Source organism: Tigriopus californicus, chromosome 4 (genome assembly GCF_007210705.1).
Source record: "Tigriopus californicus strain San Diego chromosome 4, Tcal_SD_v2.1, whole genome shotgun sequence".
NCBI classification, from domain to species: Eukaryota; Metazoa; Arthropoda; class Copepoda; order Harpacticoida; family Harpacticidae; genus Tigriopus; species Tigriopus californicus.
The window spans coordinates 8,094,153-8,111,773 of record NC_081443.1 but is presented as its reverse complement, the minus strand read 5'-3'; the positions used below and the strand labels follow the sequence as shown (position 1 = coordinate 8,111,773).

Here is a 17,621-nt window from a genome sequence, read left to right as displayed (position 1 = left end):
CCTCAAGCCAGTTAGATGCCAATACCGATATCCTCCATTAATCCTTTGGGCTCTCTTGGAACTTGAATTCCACCGGTCAAGCCATACATGGTTAGCCCTGTAGAGTCTGATTACGGTTGTCTATGATTCGACGTTGGAATGCCCAAATGAACTAAAATACCACCTCAAATCATGCCATACTTTCAAATCAATATTCGATAGCCTTTTTCTATACAATATTATTGCTCGTAATCCATCGTCCTGAGCTCGACTATGCTGCCGTGGTGGGTTTCTTTGATCCACTAATCAAAGAGTGACTTTGAGTTTGAGGTATGCAAACTCATGATCAGCTAATCAAAACAAACACTTTGAGATGTCGGCTTCATTTGTTTTTCCGAGGCAAGCGCTGTTTGTCTTAGGTGGTAATGAGTGGTTGGAACAATATCTGATCAGAGGACGCACAGCCTCGGGCATTCACTTCAAGTTCTTCAAGTTGAGACCAGGGTTTGGATGCTGGAACCTCAAACCTGCCGCTCACTTGAATGGAATAAGTGATTTTTCTTGGGCACCGGAATTTAGTTGGAGGTTGCTATGTATGTACTTTCTAAGTGGGGACGTTGTAATGTTCGAACATTAAAATGTAGGTCTATCTTTTTGTGTGGTGGGTGATGGTTGTTAGGTGATGACCTCGAGGGTTTTCCTCATGTTCATCCTCGCATCACCCTCATTTCAAGACCGCCATAAGTAGAAGGTATCAGGCATAATTTTTACAAGACTGAACAAAGAAAAGCCAGGAGTTGGCCTGAAGCCTTTGAATTTATGCCTCTATTTGAATTATTATGTAGTTCGGATAATTTACGGGCTATTCCTTGCACGGGGAAACCACTTTCAAGCTCTGCGAGTGACGGCTATTTATTTTTGGTCACAAATGCTAGAGTTGGAAAGGGCCAATATTCTACCAATGTTCAGGGTTAGATGATTTTGAATGAGCCGTCAATTTTCCAATGTGATCTGAGTACAATTTCCAAATTTTAAAATTGATATCCTGTTCACATAGCGATGACAGACAAGAGAGAGCGAGGAACTTTTTCATCTTGAGAATCCTTTTCCTCTCATCATCTGACTCAATAACAGGAAACCGTGAGCAATCAATAGGTTTTTGGGTATCTCGAGAAGTCAATCATTGGATTTGGAAATCCATCCATCAGATGAATTTCCAGGGATTCCAATTTGATTGAAGATATATATACGTATGTATTTAGATATATATACGTTTCCGTCGACGGTTCTCTGGTTTGTCAAGTGTTACTGTATGTGTAGATCTGCTCTTTGTAGGTGCTCGCTTATATGGTATTGTTTGATCTTGCTCCTTCTCACGCAAAAGTGTCTCATTTTGATCAACCACCTCTTCATTAAAATCCACTCCATTACGTTCTTCCCCTTTTTGTGTCTTTCCTTTTACAGCAACTTCCAGATATTTGTCCCAAAAACTCCCTTATGCTTTTGGTTCTCAGCAGTGTTAAACTCTTAGACAATGTTCTTTGGCAAGACAGACATGATCTTGGCCATCTTCCTTGATAGTTAAAAACTGTCTGCTAGTCTTTGCATATCCCGAAAAAAGAACAACCAACGTGTAGATAAGAAGCCAGAAAATGTAGTAGTTTTGCGCTTTAATTACTCGTTTTGTGGCCCGTAATGGCCTCATTTCCTGTGTTATAGTTCAGTAAAGTCTGGAGGTACGATTCCATTAGTGTTATTCTAAAATGTGGTTTCCTCACAGGAATGAGGAGAGTAAATCTTCATTTACTCAGCGTCTGAAACACCCAACCAGGTAAGGAACTTATTTTACGAGTGTTTCATTTGAATTGTATTTGTCTTTGGTTACACAATGTTATGGCCTTTTCGATTGATGGAGGTGAAGAAGCTTTAGCTCCAAATTGTTTTTGTTACTTTCCCTCGCCTGAACCATTTGTCATAGTAATAGTGTGAAGAAATTATGCCATATTTAATTTCCCTTCCGATTCACCGACGGATTCTATTCGATTTCCTGTTCTCATTAGGACCAAGATAAATAGATTTTCTTGCTGAAGGTTCGGCCATTAACACGTGATGAAAAGAGCGAACGAGCTTAACTAATTTTCAATCATCCATTGGTTCAAACACTGAACACAATGCACAATACCACGTACTCCGTTCAAGCTCATCCAGCTAAAAATCTCCATTAATTAGTTTTATAAAAAGGACAATTCCTCGGGTCAACTTGGCGACCAGCACAAAGTCTTGCACCAATAATGTAACTCACATCTCCAAGAATCGAGTTCGAGGTTTTTATAAGATACTATTAATTTGGCGCTCTTTTTGACTTTGACGGTTTGCAGGTACGGATCCGTTCAAGTTTTGGTGCTGTGCATCTTCCTCTCTTTTCTGAGCCGATGAATCGAACGAAACCAAAGGCGAGTCTCGTTCTTCTTTTTCGAACACCTTCTTTGGAGTAATCACATTTCCACGTAGGGAGTCGTTTTTGCTCTGAAAACTTGCCAGAGCTCACACTTGTTGCGGCGGACCTGGAGAGGCCCCCCTGTGGATCGAGAAGTGAGAAAATATTTGTTAGACTCAAACAAATTGACTGTTTGTATACCTGTGACTGGCCCGAAGCATCTTGGCCCAATACTGTGCAGTATTGGGTTGAACCATGTTATGGTATTATTGTGATCAGATCGGCTTTGTACCTTTTGAGCACATAGGGTCGAGTAACTTTGCATGCATTAGGAATCGAGACCAATTTCAAAGCGTCGGTTGGATGAGTAGTAAATGGTAGATGAGCCAGGCAGTTTTGTTTCAACAGCCGGAGCGCGATCATTAATCAGGATCTTGTTGATGAAATTTCTTTGGACACTTCACCTTGGTCGGACGAAGACGGAATGAATTATTCAAACGAAAAAGTCACTTTCCCGGCTTCAAAGGCTCTTGTGCGCCTGACCATGGGAAAATGTGTTGGCTACACGCGGCTTATTTCTTGCGGTTTGATAACCCCTTATAGGTTAGAAGGATCAACAAAGATGTTTTATGGGGATCATTGGTTCGCCGTGAGATCTACTTGGTTTAAGGCGAGTTCGTCATTAGGATTTCTCCGAACTTTTTCACTTCTTGGCTACCAAACGAAGCCGAGGACAGAGAGAATAAACCAAGTGTCAACGGACACAAAAGAAAGTTAATCGAGAATCATCCCAGGGTCCAAAGTGACCACAAATCGAGAAGATGAGTTGCCACAGGTCGTCGGAGATCTTGCTGGGAATTGTTCCTGACCATTGTGGGGGATAATAGAGTCGGGAACACAAAAAGCCGACTTGATGAAAGCTTGTTAGTTGAAGGTGGCAAACTTTTTTCCCTCCAACGTCAAGCTTTGAGGTGGAGGAAGACCCCACTCCTAAGATTGCTGTTTCCACTGGTTGCTAGATTGAATCGCCTCAATCGCTTTGGTTCCAAGGAAAGATCAAGCCAAAGGATGCCTGCATGTAATCATGGTCTCAAGTCCCTGTTAATATTTCGCAGGTGTGCTTGGCGTACCGCAGGGTGAAATCCTCGCTCCCCTAGAGGGTCACACACGTACCATTCCTAGACATTGGGATGCGTCATGGAGAAGAACACATTCCAAGACGTCAAACGACTTGAGGATCGAGCGCACAATGGAGACGGGCATGATTTCCAGTTATGCCTTGAGCTCCCAAATCTGTGCCAGTAGGAGAATCATCTTTCAGCACCAAAATGGCTTGTATTGTGACTCTCCGCATGAGAAAGGAGCGCAAGAAGGCGTGTTAGTCAAAAGACGTATTGAAAATGTTTGATCGTTATTGTGAATGTCTGTGGATTCTGCAATAACTCTGCAAATGCACCACGTCTCATTGAGTCGGAAAACGTTAATCTTGGGGAAGAATCACCCGCTGATCTGGAAACTGCAGGCATTGTTACCTCCTTGTATATTTTCCATTCTACTCTATCTTCGCCCATTGACTCAAATGAACAAGATTCAAAGTGGATTCGCCGACTCGACCTTTGAGTGTTCTTCCTTCAGTTGGATAGTGCCAGAAGGTAGTGTGAAGAAGAGAGTCAATCTCATCAACCACTACCACCGCTGCACCTTTGGAGCCGATCTTCTCGTTCTCTTTCTCCACTTTAGTTCGTGTTCGGTTCAACCTGTCCTGAAAAAAACGAGATCCACGTATATGGCTACGGACAACCAAACCCTAGAACAGATCGTCTGTACATTCATGGTTAGCAAAAGAATAAATATAAATTAAAAAGTGCATCGTTCTAGTTGAGATATCATCAAAAAAGGTAACTAAAACAAAACTCTCTGATGTCACGTCCAAAGTTTGAGTAGTCCATGAAGTTCATTCGCCTGCATGTCACAGTTAAACCAGATTTCATGAGTTTGAATACACCTCACTTTTTGGCCCACGAATGTTAAGAACTAGAAAATATGTGTTTGAGCGATGGGCTAGAAATATTGCCAAATTTGTCACAATATACAGCAATATAGAGAGAGTAAATCGTTATAGTCCGCCATTTGCCTTCCCAAAAGCTTGAGATCTGCTTGTTCGCTGAGCTTACATAAAAAAATAAGAGATTAATCTGAAGGAAAACAAATGCAAAATCATATCGCAAGTGATTACGTTCAATTTCTTGGGAAGACACACATGAAATATTTCAATCAAAATAAAAAGCGACAAAAGCGATTTTGATTTAGCCAAATGGTAGATCAGAGTGTGCATAGGATGTCAAATAGTCGATTCCACTTAACTGGTTGTGACCGGAACGACTGTCAATTTTCCATTCTCATTGCTCAACTAATAGAAATCGGACAAATCGCAGAGTAAGCCCGTTGGAATTTGGAGTCCTCTTGAGCAACACTACACATCATCAATCAAAGGAGTAAAAAATCCAGCCAAATTGATTGGACCTCAAATATTGGATCTGACTCGGCCAAATAGTTTGCACCACATTACAGGTGTATTGCATTTAACATATATTAGGTGTCCATTTGGGTACACATGTTTTGCCCCAGATACCTGTTTTCAAGATACACTGTCAAGGAATTCAAAATTTCATTGACTGAACACGATTATAATTACAACTTAATTACCCCCTCAATTTACACCTTTTGAAAGTTTTTTATACCCTCCAACCCCCTGTCAGGTGTCAAACAAAGTCTTTCGTCCCAAAATTAGCCTCGTGCTTCCTTTGGATTTTGTTCCCAAAATAAAAACAAAGCATGCGTAGCAAATCGTAAAGCTTCTACCAGACCCCGACGATATCGGGACTCGGCTCGCATCATCATAATCATCATGGTTGGCATGGCGATACCTCTACTATACAACCATCACCGCCTACCAAAGCATTGGGAAGTCCACGTGACCCTTGGACCTGAGTGTAAAGGGAAAAGGCCACGATGGCATTCACTCCAGACAATTTGATTCACAAAGCGCCATCTTGATCTCATGACACCAATTCTGGATGAGGAGAGGAGGGTATCTAATGTTAATCAAAGTGGGTGGCAACCAGGATCTTGCCAATATACATTCCAGATTGCTTAATGCCTTGAATAGGAAGAGTTTGACATTAGTTTGCGGTCGGGAAATGGAAATGCTAGAGGGAAGAGTGAGATTTCTTTCCATGACTGATTAATACACACATCTAAGACAAAGAAATCCGCAGAGTTAGGCCTGACAACATGATTTGTGAACCATCGCTCAAAACTTAAGCTTCGAGGTGCCAACCAACCACCATCCCATCCCATCCAGTCAGTCATCCATCCATCCATCCATCCATCCAACCACCGGCTCTCCCACTCTATTCTTAGCTCTTGTTTGATATCATAATCAATCTCTATTTTTGGTGCCTCTTGTCAAAGCTACTGCTCATATGCTATTGAACACCACCAAGCAGTAGTACAAAGAGTCAGACAGAAAGACCAACACACACACACACACACACACACACACACACACACACACACACACACACACACACACACACACACACACACACACACACACACACACACATACACATCTAGCCTCAACCAACCCGGGGAATGAGATTTTAACTACCGTACCCGGGACCACTACCACTCACTTGAATGTGTGTATGGACAAGTTCAGCCACCATGATCTCCGTCGGCACATCTCAATTTTTCGCCCTGCTTGGCTTTGTTTGGGCTCATCCGTGATAATTCCTCGCTCTGTCTCAGTGAAGTCTTCAATCAGACACAGAGAGAGAGGATTCATTTCCCTTGATTATGCACAGGATGGAATGCTCTATCCTGGAGCACGACGAGTCAAGTCTGGCAGAGATGATGTTCTCGAACATCCCATGCTTCCAGTGGTGAATCTCTCCTTTGTTTGATCGTTTCATCCACGCACTGAGCAGCCTAATCATCATTGGTTGTAATTCAACCATTCCCCTCATTCAACGGCGATGTTCCTCTATTCGAAAATTGAAGGGTAGCTTTTGCCGCTCCAAAACAACCAAGCAGTACTACCAAGAAACAACAAAATTTGGCTCCTCACCTTAGGTGGATACCGTCGGAAGACGCTGACGAGCCAAAGCTAGCTAGCTCGCTGTTTCTGCCTATAATCCTTGCACATAATACGCACCAACACAACCACCAACCAACCAACCAACCAACCAACCAACCAACCAAATCTGTCTTGGTCGCCTTTCTCCGTCGACGCCAACCACATTCAAATTAGCTCTTAACTCACTCCTCGGGGAAAAGAAAACGATCCCCTGACTTTCAGCTTGAGAGAAACATTCTGCACCCGCGTAGAATGGGTTCTTGAGCCGTGTTTGAGGGACGTTGACAGAGCGAGAAAGAGAGAGGGCGAAAGGCGCTGGTTTGTCTGGATCATCTAGACTTCTTGGCGCTTGGAAATTAAGAAAACACTAGTGCATAGGGTGGAATTTCCTTTGATTGCACCCCCTGTTAATGGTCTTTCAACCCAATCAATCCCCACCAAGACGACTACCACCTCCCCAAGGGCCTAGAACAACACACCTGATTGTAAATTCCTGGTTCCTCAAAGCAAATTGAAGACTCGGCTCCTGCCTCACCATGCTTCTCGCAGGCGGATTCTCGGCCCAGGCTTTGCTTTTGGAGGATGTACTGTTGGTTGTAGTGGTGTAAGCCACATGGAGCGGGTCTTCCTTCGTCACTCACTTTGTTTTCCTCATCGTCAAAGAAATTTGTTTTCAGAGCATCTTTTCAATGGGATCGGATCAGGTGTGGGCCACTTGGGTGAGGGCACCAGCCGGGCATCAGATTTACGGATGCACTTGTTAGAAATACAGGTGAAATCTCGTGATCAGATTGGAAACTAAGAACGGAGAAACTTGATTCGCTTAATGGACATGATTAGTTTATTAATGGAAAGGTGTTGCTAATGAAGTCATCATTAGGAATAGCTTCAATTTCCTATTTTGCCGCCGAACTATTTCTGGCACAAATCATTTGGAATGGGAATTGGTTTTGAGAGCAAAATAGGCCGTCGAGGGGTGATGAACATATATCTTCGTTCATAAAAGAATGCAGTCTTGTCAAAAACAAATTAAAGAGGACAGAAGGCAATAAATTCGATGTTGGTAAACACGGACTAGAACTGCCTTTTTGCCGCCAAAAGCATCGCCAGCAAGTTCCACATGCCCACCACTAAAACGCCAACGTCATTTATCTCAAGCGTCCGGATCGATAATGAGTCCAACCATGACCAATCAGATCTGTCTAGGCATGTTTGCCCTCTAAAAAGAAGGAAAAGATGGTTCTTCTTGATTCTTGGTGTTTTTATACCATTCAATTCCTCTGCGTTCTTTGCACCAATATTTGGACCAAGGTGCCAACGAGTGTTAGGACCAACCCTACCATCGAATCTTAACTCCCAAGATTTTCAATTTAAAGTCAGAGATTGGATTTTTTGGCTGCCCAACACTCGATCCTCATTGAACCAAGCCCAAGAAGCTCTAGTACAGTGGAAACCCTCGCGAGGTGTGATATGTAGAGCTGGGAAGGCGTTCCTGTATAGATTGTTAGAGAGAGATACAATGAAAGTGTGATGGATGATTGTTCTTATGATTCCTTCAACCAACCAACCAACCAACCATCGAGCCATCGAGTGGTGGTTCGCGCTCGTCGACCCAAAGAGAACTCCCTCATTGGCAAACAATCTCCAACACCCGAGACTGTGTGTGGACGGCAAATTGCCAATACGACGTGCATTGAAATCATTATATTGACTAATAACTGGCCCATCTGGGAAGTGAAAGAAACACCATTACCTCGGTTGGTTTATAACACGTCCCCTAATAGCAAGGTTGACAGAACCTTGGGATTGGTGTGGATCAGATCCAGTTGCTTTTCAACCACTACTACTTGACCTTCTGACACCCGTTGAGAGCGTTTAACTTAGGAAGAAGTCCTTCACTTTGTAACCCCCTGACTCCTCGATCTATCTTATACCTGGAAAACAAAACCTCCACCCTGGTTGTCCGTCGGACTGGTTGGACAGTCATCTTCCTAGATGGAAAAGACATAACGTCCTCGTTCACACCTTGTGCTAACGAGTCAGCCAGGATGTTTTGTCTTGTTAGCTCAATAATGAGGTGGATAATCTGTTCGAACTTGATCGCGAGGCTCAAAACCAATTTCAGAATTAATTTCGACATCATTTGTTGGTTGCTTGATGAGAAAATATGAAGGCGATCAAGGAAAGGGTTGTCCCTCGCCCACCTACCCACCTCTGCGAGCAGGCTTTGTGTTTGGAGTAAGTACACAGAACCCACAGTTTGTGTGAGAGAGAGAGGGTGGAAGAACTTATTGATGACTTTGATGGAAAATTAAAGTAGACAAGCTACAAAGGGTTCCCTTTGTGTCTCATGAGTCATGACATGAGTGAGAGCGTGTTGAAAATCAATTGACTTAGCTACGAGAGTAATTAGAAAACGGGATGTTCGATCAGAATTGAGAGTTGTATTTCCACGCCCGAACTAAAACAAAAACTATTGGAACAAGCATAGTTTTTACACATCAACATTTAAATACTGTGTTGGTAGGGATGCAACTTGGAGAATGAACATTCTCACGTCAGGAACAACTATTAAGGTATGACTTGGGAACAATAAATCGCTTTTGGAGGCAACTAAAGGTACTCGATTGAGTCTTGGGGGGCGCCGAATACTTAGGAACATAAAACCATCATCTATCCTATGGTCATATGGAACGCATGGGTGGACTAAATCTCAGCGTTGGGACCGGTTTCTTTGGATCTTGTGTGGAGTTATTATTTCGGTCATTGTGATCCCCGATGTTGTTGTTGTTGTTTTTATTATTATTGTCGTCCCGGAGGTCACTTGACAAAATTTTCGATTGAAAATCCCCGTTGGGTGAGGCTGCCGGAGACGCTCTCTTGGGGCTGAGACTTGGAAGATGAGTCTTGACTTGGAACAAAAGCGGATTGGTAGTGGGCTCTTCCTCCTTCAGCTCGGTTTTCACTTCGGTCTTGATAGGCCGGGGGATCTCGGGGATCATGTCGGAGGTCCTCATGACCTCCGGGCGAGACTCTAAAAAATGACTGCTGATAGATGATGTCGGGGGTAGGTGAAGAGGGGAGGATGCCGATGAGGCCATCGAATGGGGAGGCATCACTCGATTAGAGAGGGCAGCGGCAGCCACGGCAGCTCGTTGAATATTCGCCCAATAGAATGGGTTGCCCAACATGGGATTGGGTGCTGAAACGGATGTTGGAATTCCTCCCGGGCCGTATTGACTATTGAGAAGTGGATTAGCCGCCGCCACTAAAGGGTTGAAGGCCGATCCCAGAGGATTAGGCCGGAAAAAGGCTCGGAGAGCCTCCAAGTTCTGGGGCGAGGGTGACTTGGCCTTGCCTTCTTCATCAGTTTCGACGTTTATGTCATCTTTGGCGTCTCCGTCGTCATCGACGGATATTTCCTCGTCCTCCATATCGAGAGGAGGAAGGTCGCTGTCCTCTCGGGTGACGTCTTCCTTGTCCATGAGACTGTCAATGGTGAAGCCCTTTTTCTTTGGTTTGGAATTGGTTTGGAACCCGGGCGAGGTTCGGCTCGACATAGAGGCCATCATAGGATTCAATGGAGTGGGCTTGGGTAACGTGGGTGGCGACATTTGCGGAGGTAGATGGGGTAAATGTGGTGGTGAGAGATTCGAGGCTGCATGCAAATTGGCCAGTTGTTGCTGGTGATGGGCGTGTGCCGCCAAGGCCAAATGTGGATTAAAATACGGAGACGGGATCATACTCGGCGGGGGTGGCACTTGAGGTCCCGAATGCATCGACATGGAAGGTCCAGGCACACAAGTCGGTGGATGGTACGGGCTTGAATGGCTCATGGGAGCCGAATGGGAGCTCGAATAATTGGAAACCATAACCCTATTCAAATTCGACAGAGCGCTTAGCTCCGTGTCCAAGGAATCCTTATCCGTACTTCCTAGTTTGAACCTCTTCCGGCGGCGGAGCAAGGACCCATTTTCGAACATGGAAATGGCCTTTGGGTGGAGGGTCCAATAGGCGCCCTTACCGGGTCGGTCGGGACGCCTGGGGATCTTGATGAAACAATCGTTGAAACTTAGGTTGTGACGAAGGCTATTTTGCCATCTCTGCGTGTTCTTCCTGTAGTAGGGGAAGTTATCCATTATGAACTTGTAGATGTCTGACAGAGGCAGCATTCTCTCTGGAGAGTGCCATAAGGCCATGGCCGTGAGAGCAATATAGGAGTAGGGAGGTTTTTGATCTCCATAACTCTCGCGGGATGGTCTGGGCATGGTAACAATTGATCTCGTCGACTCCCTCAAAGCAGTACGACAGCAACGAACACTTAATCTTGAATCTTGATGTAACTATTGATCGCCAGGCAGAAACTGCAAGTGGATTTTTTTTCGTCCAACTGAAGCAATAAATCAGAGTGGACTCACTTCGAGAACACCCAAAGGTTGACTGAACAGAGAACACTAAAATCGCGACGACGACGATCGTTTGGGTCAAACAAATGTTTACCATTCAGCGCCAAATATTTGTTGAGCAGAAGTGCATTTCTACTGGCGAGAGCGTTCACTGGCAAGCAGGTCCTCTCTTTGAAAACCATCACAACCACCGGCGCTCCTCAGAAACCACCATCTCCACCACCGAACCAAGTCTCCTCGAGAGAGGTGCTCGCGGAGCGGAAGAAGCCTCACTTTGCGCTCCGAAACCCGGACCAGAACACTGACGGAAGCCTCCTCATTGGTCGAGCCTGAATGTACGGACCAATGAGTGACGGAACTAAAGCGTGGCCGGCCAATCGTGGCGCGCACGCCGGATCATAGATCATGCTCTTGAGCCAGGCTCTTATTGCAACGAAGCAGGCTGATGAAAAAAAAACGAGAGAATTGAATTTAAGCGCTTTTTGCACGAAACAAGCCATGTCGTTGGACCTGCCAGCACTCTTCACTCGCCCCAGTGTCTTTACTAAGCTGAGCGAACACATGTGTAAGAGATAATGCATTTTGAAATACGAGCATGCTGAATGAGGAATAGTAGAACCAAGCAGCTTTGCAGGCTTTGATGAGGTTGAGGCGGGGATCTCATGTGTAAGCATTGGTTTTGAGATGCTTGCTTCAGATTAGATGCGATTATGGCCATATTTGCTTGAGTGCAAATGGCCAAATACGGAGAGATATGACAGCCGGCCAAGAAAAAGGCACCATCTCACGGGGAGAGATTTTTTTTTAAAGCCGCTTTTGGCAAGTTCGTGACGTTCCTGGCAGACATGAATACGAAATCGACCGTAGTTTCCCAACCAAGATCATGTTACTCTTCCACATATCCTCTTGGATGAAGGGTAAAGCGCTCGGAAGGGCGGATATTAGCATATGAGAGGCTTTACCAAATGTGTCCAATTTGATCATTATGGCAATTATGAAATTCGGCCCAATCATGATCTAGTGCAAATTTCGAGCTGTTGCGGAGGCAGAACCAATTTTCATGTTCCTGTCATGATAAAGCCCATACATACTTACTCACTACTTTTCTTCATTCACCTCCACTGACGCTCTATTTCATGCTGTCTGAGATGAACAAGGTACGCTTACGAGAATGGCTAAGAATATACCGCCTTGAAAAAAAGGGCAATATTTAAGCTGACATTTCCGAAATTGCGCTTTATGGCATAGTGTGGAACCATCTTAGGATCTTTTGAGCAGGCCTGTTCTGTCGAGCTTCATTATCTTGGGAGGGAGATACGTCTTGTCTTGAAGGGAAATGAAAATCTATTTAGTGCTGAACCAGACGATAACTGAAGGCCTTTCAAGCGAGCCAAGCTCGTTGAAAGTCAGTGTGTATGAAAATTCATGGAATAGATTTTTTTTCACTCTCCCTCAGGTGCTCCTTACTGGGCAGATCAGATGGAAATGGAAGAGGGCGATTAGTATACAACAAGCCTAATGGAATATATATTCAATCTGTCGCAGATTGAGTATCTTGAGTGAAATCCTCGAGTGTGTGGACCAATGATACTGGTGGAAAATATCCAAAATGTCCTGAACGAAAGCAAAATGACTTGTCCATTGGCCTCATTTTTTTGGGGGCAGGCACAAGCACCATCTCCATTGGAGGTCTGTTAACCCACCATTTGGATCATTTGGATGTCCGTAAATATGAGACTTTCCCTCCATCCCCCTGATAATGACCCCCGAAAACTATGCCTCGATACGCCATTCTCGAAGCCCCAAAATAAATCCCATCATTAATATGACGGAGCCGTACTCATTGGCATGGGCCAGAGTGGTAGAAATACTCATGATTTGCTTGTCATAATCGACCATGATAATAATCATTTGACGCGCTGCTACCAACCAACCAACCAACCAAGCCATCGACTGACTACTACCTGCGAAGATGGTTGGTTCATTCGCTGAATTTTGATCGGTCCACTCATAATTTCAGCATCCATCCATGGCCATGGCCACAGAGTCAACGCTTTCCACTTCTAATGTAGAGACGTCCGAGAGAATTCCGCTTGGAAGAATGTTAATAGAGAAAATTCCAACCCCCCTCAAGTCTCACCTCCACTTTCAGAGACAATGATGATGACTGTATACAAATCTTGGACTGTGGTTCTGCATCTCCGGAATGATCAGAGCTGAGCTCACGTGTTCAAGATCCCAAGGCTCACAGGTTTTTGCCAATTACCCTTTGTCAATGCCAATGATGAGCCTATCCCAGTATTCAAAGGGTTGGGTGATCATGAGCACAATATGAATACATCGATGAGCCATCTAGCCTTTATAAAGCTCCTTGGCTTGTGCCCAACTCTGTGAAGCCTTGGTGATACATTGAGCAGCTCCAGTGGCATCCAATCTGTCCAAGCGAACACCTTCTTTATTCGTCGATTTGGCCATGTAATGGTGTGAAGATTTGATGAGCGTTCAAACTCCGACCCAACTTCCAACCCAAGTTCCAATGCCGTTCATTTCATGGCACGGGGCTATCAATTCAACAGACCCTTAAGTAAGGTATGTGGAGACCAAGCACGAATCCACACGGCCATTCACAACAATCAAAGTGAGTCCACTTGCATAAGATTTTTCCTCTGTCCATCCATACTTTTCTTACCCCATGAATTTATGGTTGAAATAATGGTCATCGTGTTATCATATAAACTTCTAAACGTACGTCAAATTGGTCGGTTTGGCTAACAAATATCCAGTAGCTTAATCTGACGTCTCACCAGAAAGGTCTTATGGTTGGGCTTAGAAATTCGGGTTGTCAATAGCAGGGTCGAAAATGAAAGAAAAGAATCCGAGTTTTAATTTGTAACTCATGTGGATCGAATCGGAAATTGGGGCTTCCATTTTCTTAATGGTTATTTGGTTGGACAAGATTGAGATAGAGGAGACCAGCCATGCAAGCAGCCAACCAACCAACCAACCAACCACTAAGGGAAGAGAAAAAGTTTGCTACAAACAAAACAAGCAAATCGCTGTTGGCCAAATAAAATTCCACGGGAAATCAACGCGGAACCTGAGTTCAGACGGTTTGTGAATGAGCTTTGGGCACACTTTCCCCATGTGCATGAAGGGATTTTGGTTTTGCAAGTCCACCACTGATTCACTTGTTCTTGTCCTTGTACCGATTGATTGTACCCAAAGTGAAAAAAATAGATAGATCTAAACTTAGCTAATAGGGCAATTTATGTATTTTCTGTTTGATCGAATTTTTAATAGGATTGCCAATCAGGGCGATTTTGGCCAGGGGAGATGGAGCTCGCAATTATCCCGGGTTTGGTTATGCAATTGAGTGAATAATGGCCGATGTAAATATTCAAATTTGAGGTGGTGTAATTACCATCAATTTGAATTTGTGCCTGCCGTCCACATGAATGCTCGTCAAGGTCGGTTCTTGACCAAGCTAAGCTCGTCGTCCCTCAAATTTGAGTTTGAACGGTTACAAATTCACAAATTTAGGTTGGTTATCTATAATATTACGTACCGTAATATTTAAAGACGATGCCTTCAAAGCTATGGCTACTTCGTAATTAACAGCGATCTCCAAAGGTTTGCAGATACGAGGATTTCTGTGGACAAGAAGATCATGCTTATTGTCGTGCTTCAACTTGAGTTAAACTCCAGCAACTTCTTCCTGTGTTCTTTCTTGAGTGTGCGAGTCTTAATAACTCTCTCAGCTCTAATCTTTGCTTTGAAATTATGCACATTTAATTACATGCACACAAGAACCACCGTCATCAGTATACATACTGTAGTATGTTAGTCTTTTTCTACTTTGCCAGGCATTTTCGCTGATAATGCTATGTATTGTTGAAGGAAGCTTCTTTACGGTAGATTCGTCAAAATTCGAGAGGTTTGCCATATCCAAGAGCTTTCCCCTTTTAGCTTTATTTGTAAACCAAAAATGTACTTTGGGAGTGGCTTTGTCATCATCAATCTTTTCGGTGCTTTGTCGTGCAGAAACAGATAAATGAAGACGAAGGGAAGTTTGGCGAAGAAATGCACACAATCAAGGATATTTATTGATTCATAAATCATCGTTCGGCACAAACGTTTGATTCCATTTTTGAAAATCACAGTTTCTGAACGAGCAAGTTATGATCTTGGAACATTTAATGTGTTTTTGTCACTCAAGAATGGATCCAAGTGATGACTTTTAGGCGCTTTGAGACACGTGAGTAAAAGCAATTGCTTCTTTGTCTTTTTGTCTTTGAAAATAAGGGAGGACATCGGTGAACATTCGAAAATTCTTTGGACACGGTCATGTGCTTGTGTCTGTTGTCATCGGTGGTAATTCAATTATTACACGATTTCATGATGACAAAACGCCACTTTTTGTTCTATTGGATTTATTTGTGAGAGAACCTCTCATTCTTTCACCGTCTCTCTGTTTCGCTTGTTGACTGTCTTCTCTAATTTCCTTTCGGAATTAGGGATCTACTGTACAACCGAATAGCCGGTTAATATCCGTATTATCTTCATTCGTGCATCATCATGAACATAGCTATTTGTTTTGCGACTAAATGACAAAGAAAAACAATGACATAAAATCGAGTAAAACTATCATAAGCAGTTTGAAAAGAAAAAAACTACATCTCTAGCTAAAAAATCCTTCATACTTTGGGATTTTGGATTCATTGACTAAGTAAGAAATGAAGAGGGACGGACTAATTCATGTAAAGAAAAGACAAATGATGCAATAATCGTCTTGAGATTTACTAAAATTGATTAGATCATTTTTTTGCATTTGGTATATAAAAATAAAATTCCACTCTCACATGCATATCATTTGCCCACTTATTTTTAAACGTAGAACGAAAGCATTGACAAAGTAGCGATAACTTCCATAATTGTTAACAAAAAAATACCATGTTCTTATTTTTGTCTTCCTACAAGGGGCTTGCTAAAAATCGGAATCCGGTTATCCGGATCAAGCCTAAAGAAAAAGGAGAATTAACCGAAAAAGCAAGCAACTGCCAGCGATTTTGGTGCCTTGTGGTTACAAATCTATAATTGTTTTCAAGAACGGACAAGAACAAAGAGACGGAGAGCAAAAGAAAACCCTGGCAAAATGACGACGACTCCAAATGGCACGGTTTGGCACCAATGCCAAGCGCTTTTCATAAATCACAGAAAAATCTTGGTCTTTTCAACTTTTTTCTCACCAAAATGTAATCGAAGCATTTTTCTTTGGGATTCCAACCGTCAGTCAGGGAGTCTTAAGACAGACGTCCCTTTCACCTTTCCATTCAATCCCTCCAGAAATCGCTGATGATGTCTTCATTCACGGCAATCAACAACAAAATTTGTCCATGTCCACGTACATAGACAGCACACATTGACCGCAAAGAAAGGCAAAATATAGAGTTAATAGATAGATACTGTGGGTAAATCGAGAGGGCCATGAGTATTTCCTGTTCTAAGAGAAGCCCACAAATATTAATCAAACAGTCGTTTTCTTCCCGTTTGAAAGTGATTGCGTGTCCCTGCCTCGCCTCCAAAGCGAAAATGGCATGCACGAAATGCTCGAAATGCTATGTACTACTACTACTACTACTTGTACTCGCACTACCGTTAGTGCAGAGCGTTGTACAGTACTACTATTATGAAGAGGGGCCAAGGAGCTGATGAACTCGTAACATGATTGTTATTATTGTCATAGCATTACCGGGAAGCTCGAGGAAAAAGTGCCACGAAATCGACCCCTGATGCGTGATTAATATTGCGTTGGTTCAAAGAAGAAGTTGAAGAACTTGGAGCTTTGACGATTTTGCTTTGGCACCAAGTGACTGCTGCACCAACTGTGCTACTCGCAATCGTCCATAGAAGAGGGAGGGGGGGGATAGGGGGAGCCAAATCACATTTGAATCCACCACCCAGAGGGCCCTTCACATATATCCAGCCAGATTCCATTGTTCAAATCAAATAAAACATAAAGTAGCTTCGAGTTTAATGAATGTTTTTGTATTCCACCCGGCGATTAATCTTCAGTCTTTTGAAAACCCACGCAAACATCGACTAATCAAGGGTACCACTACACATTCGTTTTCGGAAGTCGCGCATGCAACCAACGCACATTCTCGATTTTGACCAAATGAATTTCCTTGTAGCGAAGGTTGACTCAATAGAACTATATAATGATAATTATAGCGGATAAGTCTATCAAGGAAAATCCAACGAAGTTGTCGCATTATGTTGGTATTCTCTTTTACAATCGCCGAGAAGGGGGCTAGTTTACAACCTGAGGTGTCGGGAGATCCCAATATTTAATGACCATGATTGCAGTGTCTCCAATTCGGGTTGTTGGCTCTTTTGTCTAAAGTGTAACTTTTTTGAGGGGGTCCAAACCAACCAACCAGTTCACTGGAGCCGTAAGTTCTCCCATCTCACCAAAGGACGAGCAAAACAATTCACTTCGTTTTATGTAAGTGTTGTAAAAAGAGTTACAACACTCGACCAACCACCAATCTGAAAAGTGGGTTAGATTAAAGTTCTTAAAAAACTCCTAGCACCAACCGAACTTGATTTAGTTTCTTCATAAATCATAACGATCAGTAGTTTCCTATTAGAAACCAGT

General features: G+C 43.3%; 1 protein-coding gene across 1 annotated transcript; it reads right to left on the bottom strand.

The window, feature by feature from the left end:
• Positions 1–8,981: 8,981 nt before the first annotated feature.
• On the bottom strand, positions 8,982–11,544 carry LOC131878940 (fork head domain-containing protein FD4-like). Its single transcript, XM_059225102.1, has one exon. It carries the CDS (start codon positions 10,823–10,825, stop codon positions 9,242–9,244), a length of 1,584 nt encoding a protein of 527 aa, XP_059081085.1. The 5' UTR covers positions 10,826–11,544; the 3' UTR covers positions 8,982–9,241.
• Positions 11,545–17,621: the final 6,077 nt, after the last annotated feature.